This window comes from Aphelocoma coerulescens, chromosome 6, assembly GCF_041296385.1.
Source record: "Aphelocoma coerulescens isolate FSJ_1873_10779 chromosome 6, UR_Acoe_1.0, whole genome shotgun sequence".
NCBI lineage: Eukaryota > Metazoa > Chordata > Aves > Passeriformes > Corvidae > Aphelocoma > Aphelocoma coerulescens.
The window spans coordinates 23,329,091-23,350,549 of record NC_091020.1 but is presented as its reverse complement, the minus strand read 5'-3'; the positions used below and the strand labels follow the sequence as shown (position 1 = coordinate 23,350,549).

The 21,459-nt window shown below is 58.4% G+C and overlaps 1 protein-coding gene across 2 annotated transcripts in view; it reads right to left on the bottom strand.

Annotated features, from left to right (window-relative positions):
• The window catches only part of KCNIP2 (potassium voltage-gated channel interacting protein 2), a 43,980-nt gene extending 22,521 nt beyond the window's left edge, over nucleotides 1–21,459 (bottom strand). For both annotated transcript variants that reach the window (XM_069019867.1, XM_069019866.1), the window contains exon 1: nucleotides 21,375–21,459. In XM_069019867.1, the coding sequence (XP_068875968.1) occupies nucleotides 21,375–21,447 (73 nt within the window). In that variant the 5' untranslated portion in view covers nucleotides 21,448–21,459. The remainder of the gene's footprint in view (nucleotides 1–21,374) is intronic.

The window sequence follows — 21,459 nt, the reverse complement described above, 5'->3', positions numbered from 1 at the left end:
GAGACCCAGTCCCAGGGGACACCTGCTACAGCCCCAATGCCATAGCACCCAGCTGGAAAGCCCAGGACACTGGGAGAAGGACCTGCAGGACATCCTTGCAGGTGGTGGGGTTTGGGAGCATCCTGAGGTCCCATTCCCTCTTTGCTCCATCACCTGCAGCTCTGCCCCTCATGCCCTGGGCTGGACTCAGCTGACTCATCCTCTGCCCCCTCCGCTCTGGGCAAGTTGGCTGGTACCCAATGGAGCCAACTAGCGGGGATGGACCTGGCACTGCCTGCGGCACACCCAGGCTCCAGAGCTGGGCGTGCTGCTGGGATTGGGGGGCTGTCCCCTGCTTTGACTGGGAGCCTCCATCCCAGGGCTCATGTCCCTGTGGGCAGGAAGGTAGCATGCCAGCTGGGCATGGCTCACAGGTCAAATATTGCTCCCACGTCCCAGCCTCCAGGGCTGTGCCAAGTGCATCTCCATGCTATCCCTGCATTTCTCTGGCCCCAAGGATAGGCACAGGCTGTGGAGACCCAGGGGTTTCCCCATGCAAGGAAGGGACAGAACCTGGGAGGGGTTTCCCAGGCAGGCTGGGTCCTGGCAAAAGCAGGGCAAGTCCCAGCCCTGCTCCGAGGCGTGATGCTGCCACATTGGCCTAACAAGGCTTTCCCTGCACTCACAGTACAGTGAATCCCTTCCCAGTGCTGTCGGGGCCCAGAGGGGCAGCCCAGAGGTCCTCTGCAAGGCAAGGCCATGGGGATGGCAACTTTGTCCCTGCACAGGGACACAGGGGCAGGAGTAGGGCACCCAGAGTCCCAGCATACACAGGTGCATGATGACCTCCACAAGATATGCCCACTGGGTTTAGGAGGTGGTTCTGGGTTCACACCCAGAGGAGGGGGTTCTGGGCAGCTGGCAGGGCAGTGCAGGGACCGGGCACAGGGGTGAGGGGTCCTGCCACGAGCACACAGCATGCAGCTCTGTCCCCAGGACCAAGCATCCCAGGACAAAAGCACCGGTAGATGTAGGCACCAGGGTGTGTCCGTGCCCTGGTTTATGGGGCACACCCAGGGCTTCTTTGCCCAGCTAGATGGAGGGCACAGCTCCAGCCCCAGAGGAGTCAGATTCCTTGACATGTCAGGGAACAGTCAGACCAGCTGCAGTTCTTTCATGCTCGACTTTGCATCAGTCCCCTCCCCAAATAAAACGTTCCCCTCACCCCAGGGCCACAGGGGGCCTTCAGGGGCTTTTGTTGCCTCCTGGAACCGTCTTCAGCTCTGTTCCACATGGAGCTCAGTACAACCACTCCGCCAGAGGCTGAAGCACTCAGCTCCTAAACAGCATTTCTCTCCCCCCACATAACCCCACAGAGATCACCCGACAGACACCCCCTCTCACATAACAGAGATCCCGTGTCCCCCAGGGCGGCACGTACCTTGGGAGAGAGTCCCGGTGACAAACTGGTAGAAGAAGCGGATCACCCGGCCCAGCTGCCTCTTGCAGCGCTGCTGGCAGTGGCTCATGGCTCCAGCTCCCAGCGCTGGGGAGGGACCCAGCCGCACTCCCTCCCGGCCGCCAAACAGCCCCCCAGCTCCTCCGAGCAGCGGGCGATGCCCGGTGGAGGACTGAACCTTTCTGCCCGGAGCGAGCCTGCGGGCATCGGCGCCCGGTCCAGCCCGGCGGAGCGGGCAGCGGCAGCGCCCGGCAGCGCGGCAGCCGCCGGCCCCGCTCCCCGGCGGCGGGCAGCGGGAAGTTTTGCGCGGGGATGCTCCGGTGCAGGTGGGCAGTGGGACAGAGGGTTCGGCGGCGATGCCTCTCCCGGGGCTCAGGCTCACGAAAGCTGACCGCTGACAGGGAGCGGGGTGTCCGGGTTCGCCCCCCCGGGCCGTGCCCGCCCGCCTGCCCCCTACGTGCCGCAAAGTTGCGGGGAGCGGCGGGGAGCAACGTCAGGGTGATGCGGAGTGCCGGGGAGCCCGGTGGTGCCAGCCAGCTCTCCGGCAGAGGCGGATGGACGCCTCCCTGGCTGGCAGAGCCTCGGGTTGCCCCTGACTCCTGATCCGCCCCTTGGCATCAGCTCGACCCGGCAATTCACGCCCCGGCTGGCCGGGAACCGGAGGCAGGTTGGTATGGCAACCCGCAGACTCCACAGGTCCCGCTGACCAATGAGGCACCGCTGCATCCCAGGGCCGCCTCTCTCCAAGAGCAGGCAAGGATGCTCCTTCCGGAGGGAAGCCGGCACCGAGAGCATCCTGCATCCCTGGGCATCAGTCCTTCAGCCCTGCAAGTGTCTTGCATCTCCAGGCATCCACTTCTGCTGGCTCCACACCAGGGAGGAGACAAGGATGGGTGCAAGGATAAGAGGAAGAGGAGTCAGACTCCGAGACCACGCAGGGTAAGAGCTCCTCAATCCAAAACTCAGCCTGTCAGCAGTCTGCTAACTTACACAGTATGTCAGAGCCAGAAGACAGACTGGAGTGTGGTGGCAGTGGGATTTCCTTGCTCCCAGAGCCAGCCTGAGATGGTCTGTACAGACTCAAGACAACATCCCTTCCCCAACTCCCATTTTCCCAGGTATATTCCATCTCTACAGTGCATTCACACCCCACAGCAGCAGGATTCTATCAGTCCTGAATCCATCCAGGCTCTATAATCTCATAAATTTCATCTCTTATTAATAGGGAAGGAAGTGAACAAAAAGAGACCTGATGGAAATTACAGCTTCTACTCTCTGGGGGATGGAAAAGAGGGTGGAGCCATGATACAGCCAGGAACAGCCAGACTGTCCAGTCCCTACCAATACCTCAAGAAGGAGCCCCAAGGGAAGGGGCAAGAGCACCACCACCTCCCACCAACCCTGTACTGTGGAACCTCACCCCTTGCTCCCCAAAAGAAGGGTCATTCCCTCCAAACCAAGCCCCCCCCGTCTTACACAGGCTATGACCCTGCAAAAGGGGGGCAGCTGCCCAACAGAGTGTCTCCACACCACGGTATGACAGTGTCCCAGTGTGGGGGGCACCCACAGCAGGGGATGCTGCACTGGTCACTGCATTGCTGAGCGGGGTTTGGAGAGATCCTAAACAAGGCACAACACACAGCACAGCAGGGACTCGCGTCCACAAAGCCCCGGGCCAGGGAAAGGCTGCAAGGGACATCGACGTCACAAGGGGAAGGGGACAATCCAGGCCAGCTGAGGCAGAGTGGGCAGCTCAGCAGTCAGAGACACAGATGTACAGATAATTTGTGAATGCAATACCTTGACTGAATCTACTCCTGTGAACCACTTGCCCCCCACCTGAAAGTTCAGAAATCTGGGTAGCCGGCAGTTCCCAGTCCACTCCTGCCACTTTCCAGTGATAGGTCTGGGGTTTAGGACCGTCAGATACCCCACAGTATCCAGGAGCTCTGCTCCTGGCTCAACCCAACAACACACATTGGGACAGTTTTTTGCAGTGATCAGGTCCTGTGAGCTGTGTGATGCAAGGCCAGATCCTGCAAATGCACACCGTCCCCAAGGCTGGGGGAGAGGGGCAGCTCCGCAGCATGTCCACGGGGACCAGCCAGCACAGCTCAGAACAAGGCAGCTGCAGCATCCCAAAGGCCCGCGGGATACAGGACAGGTGACAGAACAGCCACAGGAGGGTGCCAGAGCCCACAATACGTGACAGCAAACAAAGTTCGCAGATCCATCCCAAACCCCAATACCCAGCTCCTTGGAAGCCAGTCTCCATCTGACAGGGAAAGTTGCTCCATCCCAGCATGTCCCGGGCGGGTGAGACATGAAAGTGCCATCCTGTGCACCCTGGTCGTGACGGTCATGCGGGACAGGGGATTTCCTGTCCCTTTCCGGAGCAGCAGATGTTGGCCATCCTGATCACCGACCCTGCTCCTCTCTGGGAAGCCGAGCAGGAATTCAGCACAAATCAAAAGCAAGCCACAAGGCAGAGCTGTTGAGCCACCCTTACACAACTTTTCTTGCTAAAGACCCCACCTGGGTCACATCCACCACGGGTGCCACTGCAGGGTGCATCCTGCCAGCCTCCTGCCCCACAGCCCAGCCTGTGGTTCTCCCAGACCTGCTTAAGTGGTTCCCCAGCCCCTGCCCCAGCTGCAGCCCCAGGTGAACTCCAATCCCCACAGTGCCTCACTGTGGGGCAAAGGACATCATCTCCCAAAAAGATACTTAGAGTCAGCCTGGGCCCCCAGAGCACCTGCTGGGCCCCCAAAGGGGACATGCCGTTGCTGGAGCTGCAGCAATGGGAAGGAGGAAGACTATGGCTCCAGGCTCTGTCTCCAGCTCATGCTCCCCCCATTAGACCCTGGCAAAGGGAGATACTGCCCGCACCTCCTAATGCCGAGCCTCCGCTGGGGACCAGCCCAGCTCCCCGCTGCAGGGGATAAAGGGCAAAATCAGAGAGACTGAAGACCAACATTGTCCCGCACTTCCCCAGTCCCATGCCTGCCTGCGGACTGTGCCGGGACACCTCCAGCTTAAAGGCACAGGAGCCGGGACAGGCAGTACAGGCCATGCGACGCACCTGTGATGCCATGGGTGGGGACACGGACTGCCCACGCTCCGTGCCCCACGCTCCGTGCGGCCGCGGTGCCGCTGCCTGACGCTGAGAGGAGCCCCGGTACAGCGCAGCAGAGCGGCGGAGCCACGGGAGGTGAGCCGGGGACACGGCTCGTTCAGACGGCTGTGGCAGCTGATGGCACACGGGGGACAGGAGGGGACACGTGCTGTTGTGTCGGAGCGTGGCCCTGCACGCGTGTGAGAGGATGCACGGGAACCGTAAAGGCCATGCGGCCACCACGGTCCGCTGGCAGTCCCTTGGAGGCTGAAGGGACAGTGACAGCACCGCCGAGGAGGAGGACACGACACAGCTGCCCACACCAGAGCCATTGCTTCCTTCCCTACCCAGGTCCTCTCCTCCCGAGATGGCTTCCTGGCAGATACATCCTTCCTAAACCACCGATTACCGGGCTGGTACCTGCCGAGGGAATGCAGGGAGCTGCCGGGGGAATTCACACTGCTTCCTGGCCATGAAATATTCATTAGCACAGCCGCCAAGAGAAGGGGGGAAATAAAAGATAAACAGAAGAGTGTGAGGGGAGAAGACACAATGCTTGCAGGCAGCTCAGCACGGTGGTGACAAGCCCATGGAGTGGCTGAATCAAGGTCTTTATACCAGTCATCACACCAGTATGTGGATCCCGTGGTGTCCATGCAAAGTCTGACTCGCTGTCACAGGTGTCGTGGGCACATAAACACCCCTAGAAAATGCAGCCAGGAAACAAGCAGTCCTTGCAGGCACGTCCAGCACGGGTAGGGATGCCCTGTGACATGCACATCACCAAGGGGCACCATGCTGGGTTGGTGGTCAGAGGCTGTTCCTGCCTGTGCCAGCCCTGGATGGTGCCTGGGCTTCAAAGTATTTCAGCCTGGGCTACACCCCCCCCCGCCCAGGGAGAGAACCAGAGCAGGGCCCCAGCCAAGGGCCACCTTGGCCAGGGCATCTCTGGGCTCTCTGGAGTCATCCCGTGGCTGGCAGAAAGCAGATGCCAACATTTCTCTCAGGGAGGAAGGGCTGTCAGGGTGGGAGGCACATTTCCAGTAATGGGGAAGGGCAATCAGGAAAGGAAGGAGGAAAATTTCCATTACCAAGGAAGGACAATCAGAGTGGGAAGGATGCAGGACATCCTGCGACCCTGTGCCAAGCCTCAACCCACCACTCAAGCCCACAGCGACTGAGCAAATGCTCTATTCTCTCTCTAAATAATTCAAACTCACCCTTTTTTTGGGATGGAGGGCATACACATCCCAGCAATGCCAGACCCACAGTTGCTTGGCAGGGAAAGAGCAGGTCCTGGCTCGAGGGAGAGCTCAGCAGGACTCACCCCAGAGCCAGGACATGATGAGGGAGAAGCAGGTGAACACCCCGGCGGCATGGATCACTTCAGGAGCCATGAGCTTCTGGTTCCAGACACGCCACATCGGGGAGGGTGGCTCCGTGGGATCCCAGCACCGCTGCCACCAGCAGAGGAAGGTTCAGCCCCAGCCAGCCCCGCGTGCTGTTGCTCTGCTCCTGCCTCCTCCCAGCCCGGGGAAACCGCAGCCTCCGGGTCTGGGGGAAGTGCTGAAAACGTGATGCCAGAGAAAATAAATAAGGCGGCTAATGAGGTAATTTGCATAGCTATTAGCAGTCAGGATTTGCAGCGGGTCTGACATGGGATGTGCTGTCACAGCGAAGTGCAGCCCGAGGGCTCTGCTGTGCTTGCAGAGGGAAACACAAAACAGCCGTGCTGCGGGCACACCGCAGGCACCCACCGCAGGCACCCACCGCAGGCACCCACCGCAGGCAGCCGCCGCCCCACCACCGGGCAGGCGAGGGGGGCAGGAGCAAATCCAGCAAGGAGGCGGAGGAAGGTTCGGAGCAGGGCACACGGCCTGGGAGGAGCTGTGTGCTCTAACCATGAGCCCCTCCTGCCTCTGGCCACACACCCTGCGGCTTGGCCCTGGGATGTACAGATCATGGGCCAGCACACAGCTCCCACCTTGCCAAGGCACATCCATGAAAGGACGAGCTTGTGAAGGCCAAGGAAAAGCTGCCAGCAGCCCAGGCTGCCTCGCAGGGCAGCACTGCCATGTCACAGCCAGCTGGCTCCATGTGCTTTCCCATCCAGAGCTGGCCACAGCTCCCTGCATCCCTTACATCTGCTTGGTCCCTTGTGAACCTGGCCTAAAACACATCCCAGGACAAGCACAAATCCTTTCCTACCCCAATCTTTGCTGCCAGCAAACCCAGCTCACTCTGACTCCCAGCAGAAGGTGCAATTTTTTGGGATGTAGGACTGTACGTGAAGCATAACACCATCAACAGCTCTGCATCATAACAGCACCCATCCTTAGCTGTTCGGGTCAGGAATCATTGAACCCCAGAAGGCAGGAGGGCACTGGTCATCCTGGTATATTCAGGAATGCAGGGGCAACACACCTGCAACCTGTGACACTGCTGGATCCCCAGGCTGCTGTGCCCAGTAAATTGGCCATGTGATGGAGAAGAATGGCAAGCAGGGCCACTCTCCCCGGGGCTGCCAGGGCATGTCTGGCTTTGATCACAAACATGCGACGACAGCTCAGCTCGTTCTCAGCTGGTGGATCTTGCTAAAAAATGCATGTGACGCGATCTGTCTGCTCAGGAAGGCACTGCCAGGGAAAGAACTCAGCCCAGCGCTGTGCGCTGGTCCTGCAGCACCCACCTGCCAGCAGCTGGCAGGCAGCAGGTGACGGGGCAGCAGCCTGTGGCACCACGCTAGGGACGAGCACATGCCAAAGCACCTCTGCAATGCAGGGAAAGGATGAGGCACCCCCACAATCTGATGGCAGACACAAGCAGAAAGACCCAACGAATGGGTGGTTGGACAGACAAACGGACACAAACTCCACCACCAACTTGGGTGGTGCGTGTCAGGCCAAGATGAAGGTCAGAGCCCCCCAGGGACCACCCTGGTGTGTCCATCACCCCCAGAACCCCCGTGATGGCCCCCAGACATCCAGGTTGCCCTGAGACACTGACTGCTCCCAAGCTGAATTTTTTTTGTCAGTTCTGCTAAATATTTTAGGTATTTACACAGAAAAGCTCTCTGTGCTCGGCGGCATGTCAGCCCCCTTGGCATCACACAGGCGGCCACAGACACACCTGCGCCTGCCAGGGCATGAATAATTCATTGACCCCACGAACAGGATAGAAGCGGCGTGTAGGAGGGGACAAAGGTGGGGGAACGGCTTCGTCAACCCCCACCCTGGCTCATGGGGTGCACCCCGAGTGTCTCCATGTCCTGCAATGGGAAGGCTAAAAACTGCACCAACAGCTGCAGGGAAACAGACGCACAGGGAAGGGAAAGCAGCCAGGAGCTGAACCCAGCCCTGGTTATAGGGCTGACACATCAAGACTGCAGCTGTAAGCAAGTAGAACCATAACCTGCCTGGACCATCTGGGGGCATTTCAGAGCTTGTTGTGTCTGAAAAGCACAGCAATGTTGGGGGCATTTATCAGGATATATCAGGCAGTGAGGCAGCACAGCCCCCAGCACCTCCAAAGAGCATGGTCTTCACAAGTGGGCACCTTGCTGTAGGGGGGTGCACAGCTCGCACTGGGGCACAGCACAGACACGGCATCTCCTTATCCCAAACCGAATCTTTCTGCCCCTCAGATGCTGACCTTGCTCCATGCCCATGGCACCCCATGAAAATCAGCAAGGATTTCCATCCCCAGCCCTGTTCCAGTGCCCACTCCAAGCCTCACCAGGGTCTCCTGAATTGAGAGGCTGGGAAAAATCTCAGCCCGGTCACAAGCGATGCCACCCCTGCCCCCAAGTCTGCTCCAGGAGAGGACATGGTCCTCAGCATCTCTCCAGCCTTGCCACCCTCACCACCCCAACATCAAGCCACAGTGACAGCGACAAATGAAATGAGCTCCACACAATCACACATAGGTTGGGCTCCAGCAAGTGGGAGGTGGCACTAGGCTCATTTCCTTGCAATCAGCACTCTCTTGGCCACCAACAGATCTGATTCTGCAGGGTGACAGGAGGAAGCACAGTGGGAACAGGCTGGGACACGACCTCGGCTCCCACGTGTTCAGGCAGCCCGGGGCTGCCTGTGGGCCAGGGAGCGGGACACCCTCTGTCACCCAGGCGGATGCTGCTGTGCCGAGTGACACGGGCTATTAGCACCAGCGCTTATCCAGGGGCTCCGACACACTCTGGCTGCACAGCTGGGAGAGGGAGATAAGATGCCCGGAGGGGAAACATACTTCAAATGGCAGGAATCTCCCCCAAAATGGACTTGGCTTGAAGGCACCGAGAGTGTTTGCTGCTATTAATAACTCCAGCACTGCAACGAGGAACGTGCCCTCAGCTCAGGGAAACACGGCAGCAAGGCAGGGAGGGAGAGCAAAGTGGTGCTGGAGATGGGACTGAGGTCCTGACCCATGGCTCCTCACCAAGCCCATGCCAATCACACCCCAGCACTGGCCTGAAGCCCCTGGATGGGTGGCTGGGTGGACCTGGGTGGCTCAGGGAAGGGCAGACACACAAGGTCAGTGCTGCCTTTCCAACTGTCCACAGCTCACCTGCACCTTTCTCCAGCCTCTAGCCAAGACACTGCACATCCCCATGGCTGGGCTAATGGCCCCCCACGCAGCACTGACCCTCTCTCCACTTGTACCCTGGGTGATGGCTCAGCCCTCCACCCTGCTGCGCTCTCTGCCCCATGGGGCAGCAGGGCTGCTCACTCAGCGTCTCCAGGGCACCCACTCAGCCCACTGGCAGCCCAGGGGGGCCCTCAGAGACCGCCTTTTAAAACTGACGTTTTGGGGACAGGAAAGCTATTTTCAGTTGTTTCAGAGGCAGTGTTTCCATTGCAGTTTGTCTGCCTCCACTGGAGGGAGGGATGCTCTCCCTGCAGGTGCCATGGCCAGCAGCTTTGTGTTGGGCTATGGCGCCCAGCACCAGCTCCACACCACTGGGTCATCCTCATCCCTCCTCTGCCTACCCAGTGCCTGGACCCGCTGTGCTCGGGAGATATCCCTGGGCTCCCACTTGGGCAGGAGGGTCAGGAGCATCCCATGTGGAAGAGGGGTGGTGGAACGCACAGGGCAGAGCCTGGGGACCTTGCTCCTGCCTAAGACCTTCTCAGTTGTCTTCTACACACCTTAATGAGACAATCCCAAAAATGAGCACACAGAGACTAACAGCCCCCCCTCCCTGGAGCCCCCAGGCATTCTTGATAGGAATAAATGTGCCTGGCAATTATGGAGGGAGAGTACAGCCTCCCAGTGCAAGACCTGCTGAGAGACGCAGAAATAAATATGTTAATAATCAAATATCTATCCTGTGTCTGAGCTCACGGGAGGACTTTCAAGTCTAATTAGCGGAAGATTTGTACCACTGCTGCCAGGGCTCGAGGGACAATTCGCCGTGGTTCCCACGAAGTGAGAGGTTCTGCTATAATTAGCCAGCAGCATCTCGTCTGCAAGGATTACCTCCAAACCTCCCCCGCGTTCTGGGCTGGGGGCAGGAGGGACCCAGGTTAGCCAAGATGAGAGATGGCCCCAGGCTTTGATCTGTGCCAGTCAAGTCTGGAGCTGCAAATCCAGGGCAGGCAGGAGGACAGGCTGTGAGGTTGGGCAGCACACCAGGAGAGCTACCCTGAGCCAGCAGGTCATCCCATGCTCCCACATCTGTACACAACCCCCAATGTTGTCATGGAACTCCTCTTCCCACAACATCCTGCCACAAAATCCCAGAGTGCCTCTAAAACTGCTCCATCTCCAGACAGATCATTTCCAAGCCAGGGTCCCGACACCCAGGGCTGTTCACAGTGGGGGACATTTCCCAGTCTACCCCAGTCAGACATGTTGTACATCTATCTCATCCCCAACCCATCATAGCAGGATGAGCAGTGCCCAGGGGAGTACTCCTACCACCCCAGCCCACGTGTTTTTAAACAGGGCCATATCCTGAGGATGTCATAGCAGACTCCATTTCCACTGCTACAGCAACTTGTGGGGTGGCTGTGATGGGGAGAGCACCCAGAGCAGAAAGACACAGGGGCAGCACCTGGAGGTGCACCACTGGCAGTGCCCAAACCGGGACCAGCCTCCAGGGGAAGGTGCAAAGGCAGAGAAACAGCAGAGCGATGGGGCAAGGGATGGAGAGAGAGCAGAGGGAGCCATGTCCGTGTTGGAGAGCAACAGCACAACCAAGGACGCTCTGCCAAGCAGGGAGTGGGACTCATGTGTCTGGTCCCACAGGGGGATAGCCTGGCAGATGCTCAGCCAAAGATCACTGACCTGGCAGCACCTGCCAGGGGCACTCATTAGCACCAACTAATTGTGGGCAGAGGTGGCTGGCCTAGCAGCACACTCTTCCCAGCCTGGCAGCGGGCAAGGCTCCAAGCTGAGGGGAGAATTACACACAGGGTGTCAGTGGTCACATCCAGGGCACTTCCTCAGGGTGGATGGCCTGGAAACATCTGTGCCAGAGTCCTGTGCCCATGAACAACAAATCAGCACCTCATCCCTCCCAAGGGCATGCAGGTACCCCACATTCAGCCATGTTGCCCAGCCCAGGGCACAGCCATTCCCATCCAGCTCCTCTGCCAGCCCTGCGAGATCTCCTCAGTGTCACTGGGTTGTTCATCCCAGCAAACGAGGGGTTACCAGCCCCTCACTTCCCCACAGTTATTTAATTAAGCAGCGATAAAAGAGAAGATGTATTATCCAGAGAGTGACAGCGGGTTGTAATTACAGCAGGGCAGGCTGAGAAAACAAACAGTGCTGAGGGAGGCACAGGACGGTTCGGGGCTGGAGGGACACCACAATCCCTTGGGACCCGCGTCCCTGTCCCAGCACGGGGGTCCAGGGCAGAGGTGGGGCTCTTGAGTCTGTGAGGGATGGAGGAGGGGAAAAGGTTCCTTTGCCTCCATGGGTGTGGTCCCAAAAGAGCCTCTCCCTCCAGTTTACGCTGGGGTGGCCTCGATCCCAGCCCCTTCTGGGGATGCTGGGGGACGAGCAGCCCCAAGGAACAGCAGGTTTTCAGTGGGTCATTCTGAAATATTAGACACCATCTCCTTCTTCCCCCTTCTGCTTCAGGGCATCCCCCTGCACCGAGGGGCTTGCTGCCCAGCTGAGGCAAGGGGACAAAGTCCCAGCTGGGACATGGCACCCCAGAGGGGCTCTGCCTGCTCCTTCCCCCCTACTCTCCCTAGCCAGGCACGATGTCCTTCTGCTGGGTTACTCCAGGCTTGGGTTTGAAACTTGTGCCTGGTGTCTCACGCAAAGAACAAACAGGGGTGGAACGTGGGGCACGGGCACACTGCAAACAAGCAGCTCACAGCCCCGTCCCCACCCAGCCACCAGCAGCTCTCCCTGAGGAGGGAAAAAGCTTCACTCCCATGTTCACTCCCAGGGGTTGGAGGGTACCACGGGTACCACCACAGTGGCACTTGGGACACGTCACGGTGGCTCGGTCTTGAGGAGTGCACGGCACTTCCTGCCTATCCTGCACCATCAGACCCTGTGCAGCTCCCAGCCCCAGCCCCATCCCTTCCCTTCATTAAATCCTCCTGCCCTCAGCCCAATCCTCTTATGCTCTCCCTCTCCCATTACAGCATCTTTAAATTAATGCCGGGCCAAGTGTCGGATAGAAGGAAATTAACGCTGGCAAGGGGGAGCAGCCTCCACAATGCCTCTTATCACCTAAAGCACTCTTCCTTGCCCTTCTCCCACTCGACATGCAGGGGAGACACTGGATCTACCACAATCACAGCGAGCATCACTCAAGCACAGGCTCTCAGCACCGACACCCCTTAGCTGGTGGGGTGGCAAGTGCCCCCTCCAGCCAACCCTCTACTTGGGAGGCTGCAAGGTCCCCAGGAGAGACCGCCAGCTGTGCTTGGGTTTACACCAAAAACAGCCAGCTGGGAACTCACTGGGAGCAGTTCCAGAGCTGCCTGCACCTCTGCCAGAACGCTTTGGGGTCCCCAGTTCTGGAGCAAGAAGCCAGGAGTGATTTGGCTGCTGGTGGGAAGCACTTGTGACCCCACAGCTTGGGGAGCTCAGAGGAGCTGGAGTGGGTAAGAGGCAGGGATGTGGCCAGAACGAAGGGTGCCACAATACACACCCGGATCAATGCAGGGGACACTTCTTGCCTGTGTCACTGTGGGGGAGTTGGAACACGCCCCTTTCGGAGGATCTGTGTGAGGGTGAGCAGACACCAAGGCCATGACAAACGGGTCCATCCCCCCCGGCTGGGTTTCAGTCAGGACTTGATGGGTTTTGGAAAAATGCCTCAGGGATCCGACCCCATTGCTGCCAGCATGGGGCAGCCGTGGAACCAGCAGGATCCCATCAAGCTGCCCTCTCCCAGGGTAGTGGTGGCCAGGGCCAGTAATTGCTTGCCGGAGCAGCGCTCCCGCTGATCCTCTCCGTTATGCAACAAATTATTCCACTCGCATTAATGACTTTGCGGCAAAGGGGGAAATGACATGAATGATTCCTGGTGCTTGGGAGTGACTCACTTTGCATGACGGAGGGGAAGCAAGCAAGGAGGGCGGGCTCCAGGGGAAATTTGTTTGGGTCAGCATGAGCAGCAGAGGGCTGGGGATGGGCTCAGAAGATCAACTTCTAGAAGCAGAGTGAGGGGGAAAGAAAGAGGTGCTTAAGGGCAGATCCCACCACTCAGGAGAGAGTTGAGATGCTCCCAAGAGGTGCTGGGATCAGTCATAACCACAGCGTATTATGTCATCTGTCACTGTGCTGCCCAAGCCCCACATCCCTTTTCCACCTGTGCTGTGACCCCAGAACTTGGCACCAGCGGCTCTCCCTCCCTGCTCTAGGGTCAGACGAGACCTCGAGCAAGTGCAGCCAGGGCTGGGGGCGCTGAACCACCCAAATCCAGCATGCCCTTAGGAGTCCAGCAGGATGGGCAGCTGCCCGCCACAGTCCTTGAGGCAGCAGTGGTGGGGGCAAAAGGGACCTGTCACATGGGCTGCAGTACAGAGCCTGGCATCCGACCCAGTCCCTTCTCCTCACCCCTGACTTCACTAAATCACACCATTAAAAATTAATGCGTATTCCCTCCTGGAATAAATCAGGAGCTGTCAAGGGCCAGTGCTGCCAGCCACCTCCTGGGGACACCAGAGACACGTGGAGAGACACATCAGGGACTTCAACAACCCACTGCCAAGTAGCCCCAGGGGGGTCCTTGCAGTGACGGGTGGATTATTGCCTTTAAACCCATTCAGGGGCTTTCTGTAAGCAATGCAATTTTAAAAAATTCAATCTAGGAAGAAGCAATTAACCAAAGGGGCCAGGAGCAATGGCTCGCCTGTCTAATCTCGTTAGCGAGCAGGCCGGTTCTCATTTCACTGCACCACAGCTGCATGGGCTGCAGTAACCGGTGAAAGCAGACAGACGGCTCTTCCCTGGCTCCTGACCTGGCTCCTGATGGGTGTGAGAGTTTTCTGGTGCCTCCCTGCATCCCACAGGGCTACACCTTCCCCAGGTGGGTCAAGGAAACCCCTCTTCCCTGTGACTCAGATCCTGGCCAGACCATCACCAATAATACTCCATCCCTAAAAAGCACATTTTTGGTGTCCAGATGTGTGGTTGGTAATGGGAAGAGGACAGGTAAGGGAGTTGGTGCATCCCAGCTCTGCTGCTGGGGGCAGTGCCTGAAGCCAGGAGCAGGGTCCCACTTTCTACCCCACAGAGGCTCAGTGACAGGGTCATGCCAGTCTCTCATGTTAGCATCTTGCCAAGAAACCTTCCTCTGCTTCAGATTGTTGAGCCTCTCCCCAGCAGGAATGTCACTGCCATGGGAAGTGTCTCACAGGGACAGCAGGACAGACCAGGGTGTCCAATCCTATCCAGCTCTCAAGTCTCTGCAGGGCAGAGCTGTGGCTGTAGCAGCAGATTTGTGCCACCATCCCACCTGCTGATATAGTTACTCCATCATTGTCCCTGACCTGCTCCCTGGAGAAGGACTGCAGGTGAAGCTGTCCATCTCCACTGCCAGCCTGGCACCATCCCTTGGGGCTCTGAGTGTTCCTTGCCTTCCTATGGGCACTGCTGCTGCTGCAGCATGGTCCCTGATGGACCTGTTTGTGAGCAGTCAGACCCCACACCTGGCTCCCATCCAGAACAAAGCCATCTGCCTGTCCCAGTTATGGCCCTGGGCTCTCTAAGTGGAGAGTGGATCGGGTTTGTTTGCATGCAGGGGTGTGCAGTGCCCCCACTTGCATAGGCACAACCCCTAAAACACTCACTGCAGATGAAGCTGGCACAGGAATTGGGTAATCACGTAGGCTCAGAGCTGGGGCTCCTACCTGTATGTCCTGCAGACCTCAGGGTCTCAAGGGCCCCCACGTCCCCAGGTGGAGTGAGCAGGAGCAGCATGGATGGGACATTGACCCTCTTGCCCAGAGTCCCCAGCAGCAATGCCAACACCAGCCTGGGGTTGGGAGGGGTGCCAGCTCCCTGAACAGGAGGCATCTCCTACTCAACAGGTTCAAAAGCAGAGGGCTTCCTGCCAAAATGGGGCTGGAGTCATCTGGAACCTGATGGAGCTGAGCCTTTGGGGCTGGAGAGGTGAGCAAGGCATGGACACATAAGTGCATGTCAATGCCAGTGAGTGCCTTCCCTGCCCAGGAGTGTCCATCAGTGACTTGCCCTGTGTGGACCAGAGAAGAAACATTCAAGGAAGCCCGGGTTCAGAGGCAGTGGAGGTGGCAGCCCTCCACACCCCCCATCCCTGTCAAATCCCATTGAAGGCAGCAGTATCCTGCCCCCAGCTCCCCTCCCGCAGGGCTCCATCTCCAAACAAGCTAATTACTCTCACTGCTCCCCAGGGGCTGCACCACCCATTTTCATTTGAAGCGGAAGACAAATTTACTTAAAAGCCAGAAGCAGCCAGAGCCACGGCAGCTGGGGGACAGGAGGACCCCAGTAAGAGCCTCCCACCCAGCACAGCCCGGCTGCCACAGAACCCCCCTCAGGGGGGTATTGCTGGGAGCGGGGCCACTCGTCCCCATATCCTGCCACTCACCCCCATGGCATGGCATGCACCCAGCCCCAGCTGCCAGCAGAGCACTCTGGCATGGACAATGGGTTGAACATGACCCCTACTCCCATCCACAGACCCTGCCCCATAGAAAGGGGCTCCTCTGCCCCTTTGCTCCTAGGGAAGCCGCTTCCAACAGCCCCAGCAGTTCACCTGCTCAGCAATAAGCACCCTCAGAGTTCTACAGTGTTAGTGAAGGGTTGTGATTCCCCACCTTAAACCAGAGCCCCTCACCATGGCATCATCCCACCCAGCTCAGCCTCCCCCTGGCGAGGGATGGCACGGAGATTCATTTCACTAAAGGCTCATTTATCTGCGGCACGATTAGAGAGCAGGGCTGGGATCCATCCCGGCGGCAGGAGAGCGATCTGCCAGCAGATGGATTTATCATCTCCCAAGCACAGCAATTTGGCTTAAACAAAACCAAACCACTTCCCCTAATGAAAACATCACTAATGAGGAGAGCCAGCAAGGGAGGCAGGGGCAGCTTCATGGATGGGGTCTCTCCTGTCCTTCAGGGCTGGCACAACCCACTGATGTCCAGGCTGTTAAGGCATGAGGCTCAGCTCCAGCTGGGACATATGGACCCAATACAGCCTGGAAGAAACCAGAGTTTGCTCCAGGGACCAAATCTCCTCATGTCCTGGCTCCCAAAGCTGTGAGGGCAACTGGTTCCAGCACAACACACAGTATGAGAACAGCACCACCAAGTCGAGACACCTTCTCCAGCTGTAACATGGCCAACAGTGAGGAAAAACTCTATGCCCAGACACAGAAATGGTGAAAGAGCCTGTGCTTGGCCAGCCCGGTGCAGCAGGAGCTGTATCCCTTGGCCGAAGTTGCGACAGTCCATGAATTATGCATCAGCATCTGTAGCGATCAGCCGTTTAACCACCCCAACCAAATCCGAGAACTTCCTGTCAATTAATCCTGTGCCACCAATTCCCCATGGACTCCAACCTGCCTTTGCTTGCAGGGATACAGCAGCGGCTGCCAAAACCTCAGCTCCAGCCTTTCCACCTGCGAAATCCAACCTGCCCATGAGCAGAGGTACCCAGCAGCATCACTCACATGCTGCTTGCCCCATGTGTGGCTAGGAGCAGCATCCCCTCCATCAGCGACCCTCAGGATCTCAGCAATGCCACAACACCCCATGAGAGAGGAGTCATCAGCATCAGAGGACTGCAGACAAGCCAGGACAGCAAAAGGGAAGAGGAAGAGGGTACAGATGCCAGAAGGAGGGAGACAGCAGACAGAGATGAGGCAGAGTCAGGCAACAGTCCCATCACCCCAAGAAGGTGCAGCAGCCACTGAGGGCAAGGCGCTTTGGCACAGAGATGACCCATGGGAGCCCCTAACCCTGGCACACAACGGGGACACCCTTCCCTACAGTACCCCACCCTGACACAGGACCTCCTGGGAGCTTGGGGACCTGGCTCGAGGGTCAGCGTGGCTTCCAGCCCAGCCTCACTGCCAGACTGCAGGAACAGAAGGGGCAAGCAGAGGGAGGTCGCATGGGGCAGCAGCAGGAGGGGAGGCAAGTTAGCAGGGGAGCAGGGGGATGGGCAACACACCGTTTCCACAGGTCAGACACCCAGGGGAAGGACACTGGTGGGTGTGACCCCTCCTGGGGGCTGCTCCTAGGAGGAGGGGACAGCCCATGCCTGGCAGAGACCAGAGGGATGCAGGCAGCTGGCCCTGCCAGACTCATGAGGGCAGGGCTGTGCACCCAGGGCTGTTCCTGAGGAAGCAACTGGACAAGAGAAGGACCTTTATTCTGGACGTGGGCGAGCTGGTCTTGGGCACCGTCTCCACCCCAGCCCCCTCCCTGGGACCCACCCAGCAGACAGGCACAGCACACAACCTGCCGTGCACACTTGCAGCCAGGCTCCTGGCCAGCCCCTGCCTGCTCATGCCCTTGCTCCCACCCAGTGACCCTGTCACTCCAGCAGACCCCAGCGCTTCCCCCTACACATGCTATTATTTGGGACAGGCTAGTACTGACACCTCCTCCACACTCTGGGAAATAAATTATCCCCCGTGCAGATGGAAGTCCTACGCTATGGCAAGCTGGTGGAGATATTCCCCCCACCTGGCTGATCATGGGCTGTGAGCAGACACGATGAAGCTGCCAGGTTTGCCGGCAGCAGAACAAGCCCCTGGCACAGCCCTAGATCTGCCCATCACCTGGGACCCTCCTACGGCACTGCTGGGACGCAGCTCCTCAGCTTTATCCCATGGCAGGAACCGGAACCTGCTCCCACTGTCCTCCCATCGACCCGACTGGCCTGTTCTCTCTCTGATGTGTCTGTGGGGGACAGCTTGGCTCCACCTCTCCTTTCTTACTGCCATGGGGAGAAATACCTCTGAAACACCCTCCCTCCAGGCAGGGAGTAGAGCTCAGCCAGATGCTGCGCTGCCGCTATGCTGCTGCCTATGGCTTTCATCTCACAGGGTGGGCTTCTAAAATTGCTAGGATTTGGGGAGTCCCCATCCATCAGCTGTGTCTCTGGAGACAGGAGGATCCCAAAGCTCTGCAGATGATCTCTATAGCAATTGCTCAACCCTGCAAATGCTGCGGCTGCCTTTGGGGTGGAGCAAAGCGGTTGCTTGAGTCCCCAGATCATGACAACTGGAGGAAAAAAGCAGATGTGAAAAAGCAAGGGTGAAAAGTGAGCCTCCTAACCCCTTTTTGGGGACCAAACAGCCCTGGAGATGAATCCCTCATCTTTCCAAAAGGCAGTTAGGGGGTTTGCCTCACCCCAAACAGGCTAGAATATTGACCCCGTGCTGGCACATGCTGTCCCACTCACGGGATACAGCATGGCTTGGAGGGGCTTGTCCAATGGGGTAAGACAAGTCCCAGGCCACCCACCCCTGCTCCCCATCTGGATCTAGGGCAGCCCTGATGCCCACACATCCCTATGGAGCATCAGGCAGGAGGGAAACCCTCCTCCGAGTTCACTCACCTCTCACACTGCCAGCATTCAGGGTCAGGAATGTAGTACCTGCGCTTCTCGGGACAAAGTGGCACTGGATTCGCATTTCTGCTGCATGGAGAGCCATGGCCAGAGCAGTCCTGAGACAGTGGCTCTGGGCTCGTCCTGAGACAGTGGCTCTGGGCTTTGCTTGCACACTAATCGCTCATGCCATTAGGGGCTGGAGGAATAATGTGATTTATGGATGGCTTTTATTTCTCGCTAGCGTCATCTAAATATCCCAGAAATTGACCAGTTTAATTTCCTGGTGGTGTAACCTAAACATTTCTCTCCTTAACCCCCAGGTGGGTGCCCAGCCACAGGCTCAGCAGCCAGGCAGGCATAGCTGCTTTCTGCCTCTGCCCCGCGCCGCCGCACCGGGGCCAGCACAGGCAGGGGCACTCCCGGCTCGCCCCAGAGCAGCCAGCCCGTGTTCCCCCGGCACAGGGAGCGCTGCTGCTCTCCCCCCTGCTCACACGCAGGCAGTTCTCATTCACTCGGGCCTCTCACACACACATCCACGTGCCCACATAGCCGGGGCAGATAGGCATCGCTGGAGACGCCGCAGGGAGTGGGGGCTGTCACTGCACCCTCATTTTCAACAGCTTTTTAAAATTAAGAATGAGTGGACATTGTGGAGAGTTTCTACCCTGAGCATGGCTGGGGGCCCTGCTTCCTGTGGGCCCCTCTCCTTCTTCTGGAAGTGGGTACTGCTGATCCTTCTCTGGGCATGCATAGGTGGGAATCACATTGCTTACCCCTGGTTTCGGGCAGTGATGGGGAGGCAGCAGGACTGACTGCTGTCCCTGTACACACCAGCAATCGCTGGAGCTGCCGTGGGGGTGTCGCCTTGCCTGACACCAAATCATCTCTCAGTTAACAACTCTTGCATGGCAGATGTCCTCTAAACTCTGACACACCCTGATGGATGGGGGTCCCCAAAGCTGCAGGAACACCCCAAACTGCTCGTGCTTGACCCCAAGCAGAGCTGAGCTACCAAACAGCAGGTGCCAGCAGCAACCCTCCCATCTGCAGGAAGAGACAGCCTACACTGGCACTGCCGGCTTCACCCCAGGGCTTTGCTACAGCACTGTGGAGGTCCCGGCTCCTTACCACATCTCCAGGATATCAGGAGAGCCAAGATCAGGTTAGAAGCCATGGGGTCAAGACAGTAAATGCTCCCTAGAGCTAAGGTTGCATCGCCTCTCCTGCCTGCATCGCTTCCACACTTTCTGGGAGAAGGACAACTTTCCCTCCACAGGGGGGTCAGCTTCAGCGCATTCAGCCAGCGCAGGGGAAATCAGTGCCACTGGGGCCAGCTCCCTCTCCTCCGTGGTGCTACTGCAGGCTCTGCCCTGGCAGGTCACTGACTTGACAGTGATAGCAAATGAGTGACATGCCCTACAGGGCCTGTTTCCCACTCTGGGAAATGGGGCAGATATTTCCAGCCTTATTCCCCAAAGACTTCCCCAAAGCCCCATCCCTGCGGGCAGGGACTTGCATGGTGGCACAGCTCCACTCCATCCAGGTTCCTGCTGCACAGCTGGCTCAGAGGTAAGCCCAGGCATAAAAGGTCTCAGGCTTGGAGAGACTGGAATTTATTTTTAACTTTGATTTGATTTAAATCCATATGGACATTTTAAAGTTACCGGAGAAACCAAAAGTTGTGTGTGGGTTCCAATTTCCTACACAGCTCAAAATATCTTCCCTGCAGCACGTTTGGGCCGACAGTAAGCAGCATTTCCCATGTGTGGGGCTGCTCAGGAAAGCAGAACAGGGGTCCTGCCCTGCTACCACCAATTATTTGAAATTCTAGAGCAAATCCTGAAATCCACCCCAGACTTTAGCAAGAGAAAAAGCATCACCGGGACTCAGGGAAGCCGCCTGTGCACACACAACAGTGCCTGCGGCACAAGGACACCGAACCCCACTGGCTAAGGAAAGGTTCAGCTCCATTGTGGGTTCCAGGAAGCAGGTGGGAACTGCTGCCCCATTTCACAGCTGCTGCGACAGAGGCCCTGAAAGGGCACAGGATTTGGCCTGATCTGTGGAGAACACGTGGGGAAGGAGGGGTGTTGCCAGCTCCAGCCCAGCTGCTTCCTTATCGGACAGTGGAGGATGAGGTGTGACGGGTGGACAGATGTTGCAGGATATGGGATGGTCGGCAATTCCCTGATGGGGCAGAGGATGGAGGGGAATACAACAGGATCACAAATGAGTCCTCTTAATCCTCTCTGTCCCACAGCTCCCCCATCCACGAGCAGGACGTCTCAAGGAAGGCTCTAGGGGACAACGAGTGACCGGTGAAGACACCAGGCACCGTGGTGCTGCTGGGGTTTTCTGAGTGGAGTGAGCCTGTCTTTCCTAGGGAACCTGCTGCTGGGATGCTGCTGTGCCACCCCAGGGTGCGGGGGGGGGGGGCCGAGGGATGGCAGAGAGAGCCCAGCACCAGACCCTGGTGTCCCGAGGGGCTTGGGAGTAACAGTGAGGGAGTGTGAGCTTGGGGGATGGCCAAAAGCGATCCAAGCATCCCACCCCCCTTCCGGGGCCTTTTCCTTGCCTAGGGATAACCTCTGCCTCCCTATCGCCCTCGAAGCATCCTCCCCCCCGGGGGTCGGGACTGTCCCCCTGCCGGGGTCGCGGCCGTTCCCCCTCTCCCCGAGCAAGGCGTGCGGCGAAGCGGAGCGGGCAGGGAGCGGGGCTCAGCGGGGCTGGAAGCGGGTGCCCGGGACCGCCCCGCGCCGTGGTCCGAGTGGCTGCTGCACCTTCCCCGGAGGCGGCACTCACCCGTCAGCTGGTCGTAGGAGCCGTCCAGGTCGCGGGAGTCGGACAGGCTCTCCTTCCTGCCCTTGCTCCGCATCTTCCCGCCCCG